The following is a 14,851-nucleotide window of genomic DNA, read 5'->3' as shown; positions in this document are numbered from 1 at the left end:
ATGATAAAATTGACTCTCACCAATACCAAGTCAAAAGTGAAGTTTAGGGGGGAAACATCAGAGACATTTGAAATTAAAACTGGACTACGGCAGGGAGATGGGCTCTCACCACTATTATTTAACTGTGCTCTAGAAATGGTAATGAGGGAATGGTTTAGAAAATGTCCCCCCAAAATAAAGATTGGCCGAAAAATCAAAACAAATTGCCTGGGTTTTGCTGACGATTTAGCATTACTAGCAGTGGACATAAAAGAAGCAAAAACCCAGATATCAGAACTTCAAAACATTGCAAATAAAATTGGCCTCAAAATATCATTTGAAAAAACAGAAATTATGCCCCAAAAACCAACACAGCTAAAAGAAGTCACCATAAATGGTAATAAAATCAAAATAGTAACTCAGTTTAAATATCTTGGAGAAGTAATAACACATAACTTAAATGAAAAAATCTCAATCCAAGTAAGAACAAATAGATTAGCTAAAGCACAAAAATTAACATGGGATATCTACAAAAAGAAATGTCTATCAATAAATACAAAAATAAAACACTACAACACAGTTATAAAACCGGAAGCTACATATGCAGCAGAAACACTCTTTTACCTGAATAAACAATCAAAGACTGACAGACTTCAGAAAATTGAAAGGAGGATTGGAAGAACCTGTATCAACAAAAAATATCAGAAAGATGGACAGTGGCGGTTAATACCTAACAAAGTCGTGTACAAAGAGCTAGAACCCATTACAGATACTATGCGTAAGAGGAGACTGGGATTCTTTGGACATATCATGAGGATGCAGGACTCGAGACTTCTGAAACAACTAGTACAACACAATCTCGTCTCAAAAAATACCACAACAGGATGTAAATGGATCAGAGAAGTAAGAGAGGATCTGAAGGAAATAGGCCTTACAACAGAAGACACCAAAAATAAGATAAAATTGAATACAAAACTCAAGAATACAAACCTCCGCTTTACCCTTACACAAAACAAACCAACAACACGCACATTTTCAACTGAGGAAAGGGCACGAAGATCGGAGCGTCTGAAGAAGTACTGGGAGGACCGCAAAGCCCGAACAATCCCTTCAAAGAGACCTGAACGACGGACTGACTAAAGTGATCCTATGTGGTCATAAAAGAAGAAGAAGAAGAAGACAGCTATGCATTACTGCATTTTTTTCAGCTGATGATATGTGCAGAGTGCTATCCCCATCATTGAATTTAGTGAGGGTCATTTATAGAAAGTGGCAGGCAAACTCTGTGTTCCAGAATTGAACCGGGGGCTATTGAATGCGAGGCCGTGATGAGCCATGATTATTGTGTTGAGGTCCAGAATTGGAGATAGTATTGTGGCTGATGTAATGAGTTGTACCTGGTTTGTGAGAGTGTGTACCCCAGACCAGATGTTATAATGAATGATATATGTGATGGCTTATAAGCCGAGACTTCTTTCCACTCAGCAAGTAAAGAGCGAGATAATTGTGTGTTCCGCTGAAGGCCTCGAGTGAAAGTTTACGCATAGTCCCGTTACTTGAGAGGGTCGTAGTGGGCCAGAGACGGTTGCTTAAGCCACACAGATAAAGACTGTAATTTTTCCCTTGCCAGCCAGCTGATCACCTGCTTTGAAAATATGTAGCCAAAAATAGCCAGGTGTACTGTAATACAGACTGTCACGAGAACTTCGCAGATCCTCAGAGCGATTTCCGCTCACTCCAATGCTGCAAGGATAACATTATGTCTTTCTTTTTCAGATGTGGTTCATTTGTGTTCATTGTTTATATATGTGTTATGCGTGTGATAGTGTCGTCGATTATTTGTGTTGGTTAGTATTTCACAGCCCGTTGGCTGAAGTTGGATTGCGAGGTTTCCAAACCTATGTCTTATGCCCACGATCCAGATATTGTGTATTAGAATCAGTGTGCTTTTTGATGAGTTAAATTTAGAGCCAATCTCAAACAAAGTGTTCTTTTTTATATGTTTATATCCGACAATTTCGGAATTAGTGTAATTAGGCCAATATTGAATCGATCATTATATATTCATGGAAGAGACGGTTTTTAATCACAGCCTGTGGGCTAATCGCAGTAGACTTAATTCGATCTCCATTATAAATGTGCAGATTTCATGTTTCCAAAGCTATTGAACTTTATATGCCCAGGTTCTAGACCCGTATGCGTCGAACGACCGTTAGTGTCAAATTTTATATTGTAAATTTATTTGTAATGTGTAATTAGGAGTTTTCATTGGGGTTCTATAGTTCTTTTTGAATTTGAACTTTACGTTTTTGACGAAATAAATTAGTTTTTACCTCCTTTACCTTGCTGAGTTCTCATTCACGAATATGTATTCTCGATTCTGTCCCAATCTTGTATGATAATTTTGTTAGACATATTTGTTTTTCAGACACACCATGCAGCGTCTCCCCTTAGCTAGGCCATCAGGGACAGGGTAAAGGTGCAAAAAGCAATACCACAAACATAGTTTATAACGAGGTACTAGGCGTAAATGAAACTCAAATTTTTTGGTGAGTTTTTATACTTTAGGAATTTTCAGATAATGTCTCTGTGCAGTACCGAGGAACGGACAATTAGTTTTATCAAATAACAAAATCCATGCGAGCAAAACTGCAAGTAACAGCTAGTCATAAATAACATCTTTCTTAATCCCCAACAATAAGTCATTTGTGTAACCAATTGCCATTTAAGCTATAAAAGGAAGATTGATAATATCAAGACAGATTTTGCAGTAGGGGAAGGACAATGATGATGTCATGAAGAACAAGACATTCATGAAGATGAGAGTGGAAGCAGCTTACCAACAGTACCTGGGGAATTGAAACTGTAAACTGATGATGATGATGATGATGATGAAAGAAAGTACAATTAATTAAACATCATTTTTGTGTTAAAATTCAAATAACCTGTGCAATGCCATGTTTCTGAATGCAAGCAAAATGAACTGCTAAACACAACTAATTCAAATTTACTGATATTCTATGAACATTCAAGTTATCCATGATCAAAAGAGGAGAATCTTAACATTCTAGTTGAAATATTTGATTTGACAAAATAATGTCACTTCAGGAAACATTTTTAACATATATCTTAATATAATGGAATAAATTATTACCTTGAAGCAGCTCAAAATACATTTTTCAATTTTCAATTAAACAAAATCTCAAAAACCAACTGGTTTTGATGACACTCATGTTATTGTGAAGTTTTACTGTATAATAAAATGAAACCACTGTGCGTTCACCAATAGAAGAGGTCACTAGCGAGTATAAGCCAATCCAAGAAATTGAAGCAATGTGCAACATATAAGTATTCAAATACCTTAACTTGTTCTGCTTCAGTTCTCAAAACCTCCATTGAAGCCGACCCCTCTCGTAGAAATTGACCAAGAGTGTCCTTCTCCAAACACATATCACGGATGGCACGAGCAGTTTTACCTGTTAATAAATAGATCATAATATTATTATGATACAATTTTGCTGCTACAGTAGTTTATTTAATTCAAAAAACACACATGCAAACACCTATCATCCCTTATATCTTTCTATATTTTTGCTAGCTATTAAACAGTGCACCAGCACAGGTGGGTTTTTACAGATGGAATAAGAAAAGGGCTAGGACTGAAAAGCTAGCGGCTGAATTTAAATTAAAGTACAGCTCTAGTATTATCAAAAATGGCTTTCACGGCCGCAGATCTTACAATCACAGGAATAGAACCAGCTTTTGGGTGGTTAGGCCATGTGCATTTTGCAGAGTTTCGCCCAGACGTGCCATTTGGCCTCATCAGCTGGATTGGCACGCCCCTCCAGGACTTTGCTTAGCAGTGGCAGACCAAGTGCATGGTCCCGCTGTGTTAGCAAATAGGGACGGCCATTTTTTATATTCTAACTCCATGGGGAGTAATATTTTTTGGAAACGGAGAATTCACTTCTCCTTTAGCAGGTTAGCAATCCCTATTTGCTAACACGGCGGGACCATGCGCTTGGTCTGTCACTGCAAAGCAGAGTCCTGGAGGGGCATGCCAGTCCAGCTGATGAGCCCAAATGGCACGTCTGGACGAAACTCTGCAAAATGCACACGGCCTAACCACCCAAAAGCTGGTTCTATTCCTGTGATTGTAAGATCTGCGGCCGTGAAAGCCATTTTTTATATTCTAACTCCATGGGGAGTAATATTTTTTGGAAACGGAGAATTCACTTCTCCTTTAGCAGGTTAGCAATCCCTATTTGCTAACACGGCGGGACCATGCGCTTGGTCTGCCACTGCTAAGTGAAGTTCTGGAGGGGCGTGCCAATCCAGCTGATGAGCCCAAATGTCACATCTGAGCGAAACTCTGCAAAATGCACACGGCCTAACCACCCAAAAGCTGGTTCTATTCCTGTGATTGTAAGCTCTAGTATTAATCTGGTGTGAAAATGATTATCAGCACAATCCACCTTTAGAGTTTCTGAGAGAGAGGTCCAACCCCACCATTTCCAGCAGGCAAGGCAAGCTTACTAGTTTCACAACGTGTACTGCATAGTCAAACTGCTTGATTCATATATTCATTGTCTGCTCAAATTTATCCCAGTTCTATCCTCTTTGATGATATCTCTACATGTCAATCATTGTCATACTCCGGGGCTACAATCCTCCTGTCGCAGTTTTCCAACAGTGTTTGTTCTTTTCATTTGTCTGCCATGTAAGTCTATGTATGTTTCTTCCACCAGTCTATCAATTTTGGTCAAGTTTCTCAAAATTCTGTATCATATTCTATCTAGTTTTGTCAATAATATTCCTTACAAACTTCAACTCTGCTACCTTGATTAGCTCACATATTTCTTCCTTAAGGATTATGATTTCATAAAGCAAATCTCTAAGCTCTACGGGTGTCATTCTTCTCATACACACAGTATGTACCACTCAAAATGAGTAATGCTATCTTTTAGGAACACTGTACGTAGATGTTTCATAACAAATTTTCAACAATAAGAAGATTGTTAAAATAAAGCTGGATATGTGCTAGAAACCAAGTTGGAATCTCCAGCAAAGTTTTTGAATAGGACCAGTTGAAAGAATGAGCATAATCCTGGAAACGATTATATAATTTGTTATTTAATTTATAAAGGTAAGTTGTAATTTAATGAAATTCACATACAGATCTAATATGTTAACGGGCATAAGCCATTACACAAAAAATACGACACATGGAGGGCAACTATTTGCCTCATGCCTAGTAGACCGCTATCAATTGCCCTTTCCACTTAACCAGATGAGGTGTAAAATGTACTGTACTGCTAAAAAATGTTAGAAAACTTTTTTGCTTGATAACATTATTTTACAATGTTATTATTTGCTACTATACTTTTTGTTTTAGGAGGGAGAGAGACAGGTGACTTAACAAACAGCAAGCTATCATCCAGCTTTACTGCTAGTTTGAAGAACAATAAATACCATAAATGTAGATTAATGTAAAGAGGGAAAATAATTTTGGCAATGTTTCTCACACAATGGAGGTAACCAAAATACTTCATTGTATCATAAAATGTCTCAATGATCAAATAAGGATGTGTAGAGTTTGCTCCAATTACAAAACCGAGAAAATGTCTCAAAAACTATTCATTTTGTAATACTGACACATTCAACATAATGTCAAAATTGTAGTAAACATGGATCAAGACCCACCTGTCTCTTTGCGAGAATGCACAAAGACAAGCACCTGATTACGGCCCGCATGTTCCATTACTTTCTCGTACACAATTTCATTCATGACTTGGAATCTCTTCAAAGCTTTCTTCTCCGTCACACCGATGTACTGCTGTTCCAACGCAACGGGTCGGAAGCTATTGTCGAAGTAGAACAAGCCCTGTAACAGAAGAGTAGCGCTATCAAATTTGGCAAAAGTTCTTGCAGTGTTGAAGTAAATAGACACTCAAAAGCCAATTTAAAAAGTGGCCCAATTTTTCAAATTCAAATGTTGTAAGGCTGATGGTCCTGTTGTTTTCCCCCAATTAAAACAATAATTACAACAGGAAATGATTTATAAGGTAATAAAGTCTTACACAGTCAAACTTAAAACACTGAAAAAAGCCATAGTTGAAAACTCCAGCTGATTTTCATGAAATATTTATATTTGGTGTCTGGTCCAGCAACTTGTTAGTACGAACTGAACTCTCAGGAAAAAAGAGCCTGGAAAAGGGAAAAATCTGGAAATGCAAAGCAGCTTACCAATATAATTACACATGAATTAGGATATTAATATACCTGCTCATGTAAGTACCCAACAAAAGTTGTAGGATATATTTTTCTGAATTTCATTTTCCTAACATTATTTCCCCCTTTCATAGAGTGCTGGAACCCTCTTTTCATTTGGAAATATCTGCTTACCCGTTCAGATTCCTCCTTACGGTCAAAGCTGTTGGTGTGCTTCAGAATTTCAATGACTTCCCTTTGTAGCCGGACGTGATAAAATACAGTAGTTGACAGTACTTTGGTGTTGTCGTGCTGTATGCCATGGCGTGCTAGCAGCGAGTGTTCAGTGATTGATGATCTTTCCGCTTGTCCCAGGTGGCTATGTCTGTTATGCTCCTTCAGTGATGTGGCGATGCTGCGTTTTGTAGTGCCTATGGATACCTGGCCACAGTTGCATGTGATCTTGTAGACACCAGCTATGGAGAGAGCATGGTAGTTGTCTTTAGCAGACCTAAGTAGTTCCTGGATTTTCTTTGTTGGCCTATCTATGGTTTTTACTCTCATAGGGCTCCAGCAGCCTCCCTATTCCATCAGTTGTCTTCCCAATGTATAGCAGAAAGGCTTTAGCTGCCAGCCGTCCCTCTTCATTTTCCCTGATTGTCGGACGTCTGGGATGGAGTGCTCGCTGGATATCTATATGGCTGTACCCGTTAGCGAGCAGGGCCATATTGAGGTGGCTAAGCTCCTTGTTTAAGTGCTGAGGTTGATAAATTCTACTTGCACGGTTGGCTAGTGTCTTCATCACTCTGTATTTTTGTCGTGGGTGGTGGTTGGATGTCATCCGAAGATAGCGGTCTGTGTGGGTTGGCTTGCAGTACACTGTTGTGTCTCAAGTTTAAAATCAGACATCTTCATTACCAGAACATTGAGCTTCGCTGCTACAGAAGTCAGTCGGCACCCTTGATAATTACAAACCATTATGCTCGTCATTATTCCGTATTGAAAATAGCTATATCACTAAGTTTACACAAGGAGTAATTTATTATACCACCTATTCAATACAATTTATTCCACTATTGTGTGGTCAAATGAACATAGAAATTACCAGATTTTTAAGTACATGTTTCGCCCACTTTTTATTGGGCATCATCAGCCTTGTTCAATCTCGTCTGAGGACCGTATCAAATTACATAAATCGTATTGATGAACTCTTAATGGTATTGACACCGTGGTTATGTAATAATTACAGCACAAACATTGAATAAAATATATATACACATACTAAAATCACTTTGAAAATTAAAACGTTCGTCTAAAAGTAATTGTGTCGCACTGTTTTTTTAAAATAATCCATGTCTGAGACTGAAATTGATCATCTTGATAAAAAGCTTGAACAATATATCATGCTTGGGAAACAAATTATCGAACCCAAGGCTTCACTAGATAGGAATAGTACGAATAAAAGATGTATGATGAGGTTGAAATCTATTATTTAAAATTGGGATGAAAATACGTAATAGAATTGAAGGCGATATGGATTAAGACATCTTGGTATGTTGGATAAAAATCATAGTATCATGAGAAGCGCTAGTAAACATTGGAGTATTGGTCAAAATCGCTGCTAAGATTACTCATAAGAGAGAGTGGTAGGTCTAAATGACAATCTCGTGTAACCAGAAAGCCCCTTGTAGATGTGGTTGTCCATAGTAAAAAATGTAGTCATTTCATTCTTCAATGTAACGTATGTCCTAATGTATCTGCAGCGTTAGTCAGACTACGGCATTTGTTTAACAGCCATTTCCACCTCTGTCACTGCAATATCACTCTCCATTTCTGGATCATCCTAATTTACTACTACACTCCCTTCTACATCATTTCTCACATTCAGGAATTTATCGAAATAATCTTTCCACCTCATCTTTATCTCCTCTGGGTCTGTTATTACGTTTCCACTCTCTTCCTTCATTGTGTTGTGTAGATTTTTTTCCTTTTCTCTTACTTTTTATCAATCCATACAACATCCTTTTCCAGCTCTTGTGTGAATCTCATCCAACATTTTTTCTTTTCCTCATTTATCACTTTTTTATACAGCACCTACTTTTAATATCCTGATACTTAATCTTACTTCCTTTTTTCCTATCTCTATTCCATTCCTGCAATGCTTTCTTTTGTTTAACAACCTCCTTCACCTTTTCATTCCACCACGGTGTCTAGTTTTCCTTCACTCTTGCCAAAGTTCTGCCACAAATCTTCTCTGCACAGCTTACAAACACCGACAATAAAATTATTATTACAAAAGCAAGACAGAATTTCGAGTGGGAAATTGAACTGTCGATAGTGCAGAGAATTACACTGAAGTGTCTCTGAAGAGACTGAGGAATCCGAATGTTACCTTAAGTGTGAAAATAATGTTGCTGTTAGTCAGGCCTAGACAATCTGCAACATTTCTGAAGACCATATGAAGAAGGAAGAAGAGGAAGAAGAAAATAATGATGCTGCCGTCACACCAAACCTAGCAAAGTTATTGGAAGCTTTGTGTCTAGATAATGTCATGAACTTTGTGTTAAAACTACACCTGACTTTGTATTCCCTGGACAAGAAAAGAAGAAAACAAACCACTGTGGACATGTTTCTTAAATGTCACTTGGTGACCTATTTGCTGTTTTGTTTTTGTTTTGTTTGTTTGTTTAAAAACATTCTGGACAGCGGCATATATATTGTGTTTTGTATGTATTATAACCTTCCAATGGTCCCTGGATCAGGGATAGAGGAACCATTGACGGTTATGAGAATGAGGAAATCAACGGAAATTATACGGAAGTATATGTCGAGCTGTTACACGTCCAGTCACCATACGTCCAGCTATGTCTGTAGGCTGAGATAACTCGCTCATTTGAACAGAAATGTTGATGGAAATGGGATGAATGCATACATTCATAAGCTCAGAACCCCGTGGTCTTCGGATGGTTTGTCCAGAAACGTATTATCTAGTATAAAGCAAAAACCAGTAAATGAAAAGATCGCATATCAGCGGGAGAATAAAGCAACTCGTTACATGCGACATTCAGGTCCAGCAATGACATATACGGTGGAGGCCATGGAATGGTTTGAATGATGCAAGTTCAGTGATCAAGAAGGCGTTTATGAAATAATCGATTACCCGATTATACATATTAAGAAGATAAAGCGAATGGTTAAGAGTGTTCTTTTGCGTGAATTCTCGGTTAAGGGAGTAATCTTGTCACAGAAGTCATTCGTCAAATGTCAAAAACAGATGGTAAAGAAGTTGCAGACCAGTGATTTGTTAGGAATTATGAAAACGCAAACCATTATTATTGAAATATTAAAATAGGATTTTGTTTTAAATGAACAATGATATGGTAAATATGGAGACTGAAGATCATATAAAACAAAAACTGTTACATGTTAAGAAGGAAGCTGTTTTAAATTATAAGAATTGAGGAATTATTATATGAGAATAAGGAAAGAACTGTATTAAAATAAAATATAGTGTTTAGCATAAGGGAACAAGGCGAGTGTTATAGATTAACACTGGAATATTGTGTGTGTTATATAATATTGTACTAATTCCAATTGTACAAGTTTCAAGTCAGAATGTCTATGAAGGTGAAATATTGTCATTGTAATACTTCAATTAAGACAATCATACAGGCTTAATCAGGATTAGTGTCCTGACAGGCCTGGAATCATGTGGGATGAAAATAATAATCTGAAATTGAAGCAACTGAGAAGATGGAGATGATCTACGAGAATCTGTCAACGATAGGTACCCCAAGATATTGTCTTTCCTCTATTCTATCATGTAGAATGCATTGTAGTAGTGTAGATTTTCTTAATGTTGTCAATGTTGAGGTACAACTTGAGTAACAATGTGATTGTCGCAAAATATTTCATAATGTCTGTGGATAGTAGTTAATTTCTTGATATTAAGATGTTGAAGCTATAGATCCCTGTGCAGTATTCAACTGGTAATAGGCACACAATCGTCATAATTATTTAGGAATTTCGAAAGATTGTCCGTATGTTCAAGGGATACTGTCTTCATAAACTAAGGTGACATACGCGTTACTGCATGGATAATTCTTGTAAAACGATGAGAAATGATTAATATATGTCGGTGTTTAGGTCTTCCTATAGGATAATTTTCGTGTGACGTGTATGATTTAATGAGATATGATTATGTTTCCCAGGTTAATATTAAGATGGTTCTGATGTATTTGGTTATGAGATAGTTTCTTCGGACATGTGCTCGTATATTTTTGGATGGATAATTATGGAAGGCATGGTGCACATGTAAGGTGATAAAGAATTGTGAATGATAGGATCGTTGATAGAATGTGGTTGTTGTAACAGTGTGGTTCACTGAAAATTAACATTATGGACATGTAGTGTAATCTTCGAGTATTTCAATGAATTTAAGGTTGAGAATAATTAAATACGATGTTCATCATGCAAAGTTTTGAATGGGACTGAAAGTAGACAAGCGCTAAGATTGGATGATAGTGTTTTAAATGATTCCGAAGACTATGAGTATTGAAACGTGTGAACAGTCGCCAGAATGTTAATCCATGGCACGGCATGGAGGCAAATTTTACCCATTTATGTGGCATTGTTAGAAGATTTTCAATATAAAATGACACTAATGGGAAGTAATGAGATGTTTCATATTTAAACGGTGTTATTGTCACCTGAAGCAGTACGTGACTGATATTTATTTTGAGTAGTTGCTTTGTAGTACAGTGCACTCCCGATAATTTGCGGTAATTAATGCATGCACTTCTGCGAATTATTGAAAACAGCGAATTATCCGCAGTCATTTTTAAGCCTGGTAAAAACAAAACCATAGGTTAAAATAATTAAATGTATTTTATGAATAAGCAGAAAATAATTATAACACTTCACACAGTATTGTAAGACACACTAGAGAAAAATTACAAAATGCCATGTGGATTATGCCAACATTCGTATCTAACGAAAAAAATCGGTCATCACTTTTTGTTTCTTATACGATTACAAGTTGTCCATTTCATGACCGTATCGATGTTAATCCAGAAGTAAATATAAATAACCACCTAATCGATACTTTATTAATGCCTCAGGCAAAATTGAATAAAATTAAAACTTACAGGACATGTTTCGACCACTTAGTGGTCCTCTTCAGCTGTATAAATAAAGAACTGAAAAGAAAAACATTATGACAATAAGCACAAATAAAAGTTCTTTGGAGACTCCTTTGATAAAAATGGAGGTCATCAGAATAGGTCATCTTGCCTCTCGTTCTTGTTTGGAAAAGATGTTTATTCTGCGCTGTCTAGAGGGTCTGTCTTTGAGCGCGACCTGGTGAAGTAACGATGTGATACAGTTTGACAGTTCATGGAAAGCTCTGGAGAGAAGGGAAGTAGAGTTTTATCGTCATCTAAAATAACGTGAGGGAGGAGGGAGATTGGGCTGTGCTTCTGCGATGTCGTGTTTGATTATATCTCTTGTTCGTCTAGTCTGTTTCATGTCTACCCATTCTAAGTATTTGCTAATATTCTCATATAAGATGTTTTTATGCTCGTTGTTTTCGTTGAGATTCTCTTCACCGTTTTCCAATTTATCAAGAACGATGTGGATATTTTCCAGGTTGTTCATAAGATTACCTTTATTAATCATACAGATAATTTGAAGGTCCTGTTTTATATTGGTGAATTTGTGGTTGGACTCTTTCATATGGGATCCCATGGCAGAGAATCTTTTGTATCTTTCAGCATTGACGTGTTCTTGATATCTAATTGAGAAGTTCCTTCCAGATTGTCCCACGTAAGTTTTTTTACATTGAGCGGACTCAATGTAAAAAAATATCGTCACTGAAGCTGGTAAATGCTTGCTCTTCACCTAGAACAGATTTCCATAAACGTGCGAGCATAGTAACGGTAATTTTGTCCCATGACTTATTGACTGCATGAAGAGCATCCAACAAACTGAAGTCCTTCCAAAATGTTGGAATATCGATGCCTTCCTCAACCAACTGCTGTAACAGAGATGACCTATAGTTCTTCTTTAAAGCAGCAATAACGCCTTAGTCCATAGGTTGGAGAATAGAAGTTACATTAGGGGGAAGGTATTTCACGTAAATATCACCTTTTTTAAGTTCACTTTCGCGTGGATGAGAAGGCGCATTGTCAATCAAGAGCACTGCTTTGATTGGCAGTGACTGCTTAATTAGGTAGGCCGTCACTTGTTTCACAAAATGATTGTGAAACCAGTCCTTAAATATCTGCGTGTCCATCCACGCTGCCTTCTGATGGTAGTACTGCAAAGGTACATTCTCTCGTTTAAAACAACGGGGTTTTCTGGATTTCCCTATCGCTAATAATTTTAATTTATGATCACCGCTTGCGTTAGCACACACCATAATGGTTATTCTTTCCTTGGATGTTTTGCGGCCTGGGGCTTGCTGTTCTTGTTGCATCACTAATGTTCGGGACAGTAAACATTTACAATACAACCCTGTTTTGTCTGCATTGTAAAGTTGTCTAAGGTCAAGCTGTTCTTTTTCAATGAATGATTGAAATTCCTGTGTGAACTTTTTAGCAGCACCTGTGTCTGCGCTGAGACGCTCTCCATGAATAGCAATTTCTCGTATTCTGTAGCGTCAAATACAGTAGAGACAATACGCGACACTCTGCAAGATATCGAGGGACAGCTATTAGAGCTCTCTCTAGAGGATTGACCTGAGAACTACTGATTCTGTCATAAGAGCACGTGTGAAGTTTTTGGTGTTATTTATGCGTTTTCAGTGAGTTGACATAATTAAATAGTAGCGTGTGTCATTCCTTGATATCTCCTCTCAACATGAGGGGGAAGGTATGTGCTGTGTTTGGCTGCAGTAACTATGAAGTAGAGAAGAATGCGCAGTCTTTCTTCCATTTACCTCGTGACAAGAAAATGTAAGTAATATTGTGTTTGCATATATATTCTTCCAGTGACAAAGAGATTTTTTTAGTACTTCATAATCTTCTGACCTGCTTGACCCATATTTTAACTGGCTTAAAATATAATACCCATATTTTATTGTATAGTGCAGCTGTTAACCTTCAATACCAATGTGTTGTAGGTGTGATCTGTGGGTTTGATTTAATTCAGGAAACTACATATGCATATGAGTGTGACTGGTTGTGTTTCAAGTTACCCCATTTGGAATGCCGTAATGCATTGTCAAGCACTGAAGAAAATATGGGTGATTCAAGAAATGTACATATTTTGTTGAAATAATATGATGATGCAAATTTGCTTTACCCCAATGTAATGGCATTATGGCAAGTACTGCTTACAGGGAAAGTTTGAATGTGTCTGAGGCTAAATTTATAGATTTTCTTTCTGTTAGTAGGCTTCAAGTTAAAAGGAAAATTGTCCCTCTCTTAAATGTAAATTCATTGAATCATGTGTGTAAGGAATGTGCCGATATTTTTGTTGACAAGTGTTTTAATATTATGATACAATGCTTTTAAATGAGCAAAAAGAAAAATCTAGCCATGAACGTTCAGGCAGGAATTCTAAAGCTAAAAAAGTAATGCATTAATGAAAGATAAAGCCCTTTCAGAGCAGTCCATTTCACATCTTGATTATATATCTAATTTCAGTCTTTAAATAATAACCTGTTACAGTAAATAATTCTTCATTCATTTATACAGAATTGCTTTAGCAACTTTGAAGTTAATATCTTAGTAACACTTTCTTTCTAGACGTAATTTATTTATCCATTTCCGTATATACATTTCCATTGATATTTGAATTTAGCGCAAATTTTCAGGTCAAGCCACTAGGAGTGCCACTTGCGACTTGTCTTCCATTTTAACAAGGCTAAATCCGGAAGTATCGTGTATTATCTCTCCTGTCTTTGGTAGCATTTCTTAAACCGCGCAAGCCAGCCAGAAGATGCTTTAAAATCGCCTTCTAAGCCAAGAGCATCGAGAAAATGTTTTGCTTGCTCAGCACACATTGGGCTGGACACAGGAATACCTTCCGCTCGTTTATGATTAAACCACTGTATCATGGCTTCGTCTAGATTTGCATAGTCTGATGTTCTCATTGATTTCCGGGACGATGAATGATCACAATTAACAGAAAATTTGATGAGGATTTCCTTTTGCTTCTTCATGTCTCTCACTATTGTTTCACCCACACCAAACTCGCAGGCTAACGTTGATGACGCCTCGCCTTTCTCCAGTCTTTCAATAATTTTCAGTTTTTCACTGACGGTTAACCTTTCATATTTCATTTTTCGACCACTCATATTGAAAACTCTTACTACTGACTTCTTCGAAACTTCGAAAAGACTTCCGCACTCCATTCACACTTCTCAAGTACAGTAGCCTACAATACACTCGCTGCCGGCACACCTACCTTTCACTTGGCTTACAGTTCAGCAACCTTGGGCGGTGGGGAAAGGGAGGGTAAATTCCGAGTGCATTCCTCTTTCATTGTCTCTGCTTCCAAGATTACGGTAATCTGTGCTGTGCCACGTGCAGCAACATGCTCGAATGTTTCCAAGTTTGCAGCATTCTGGCAGCAATGTGCATACAGACCTACTGCTACATCGCAGAGAAACGAAGTCCAGTCTCCTCAAATATCAATGATTTCGTCTCTACGCATCGCA

At 37.3% G+C, this 14,851-nt stretch overlaps 1 protein-coding gene across 1 annotated transcript in view; it reads right to left on the bottom strand.

Moving 5' to 3' along the window:
• Brr2 (U5 small nuclear ribonucleoprotein l(3)72Ab) overlaps positions 1-14,851 on the bottom strand; it is a 226,235-nt gene that overhangs the window by 129,872 nt on the left and 81,512 nt on the right. Inside the window, exons 12-13 of the mRNA XM_067135469.2 lie at positions 5,683-5,863; positions 3,340-3,455 (exon numbers count right to left, since the gene is read on the bottom strand). Coding sequence (XP_066991570.1) covers positions 3,340-3,455; positions 5,683-5,863 — 297 coding nt within the window. The remainder of the gene's footprint in view (positions 1-3,339; positions 3,456-5,682; positions 5,864-14,851) is intronic.

Source organism: Anabrus simplex, chromosome 1 (genome assembly GCF_040414725.1).
Source record: "Anabrus simplex isolate iqAnaSimp1 chromosome 1, ASM4041472v1, whole genome shotgun sequence".
NCBI lineage: Eukaryota > Metazoa > Arthropoda > Insecta > Orthoptera > Tettigoniidae > Anabrus > Anabrus simplex.
This window is presented reverse-complemented; position numbering and strand designations above follow the sequence as displayed.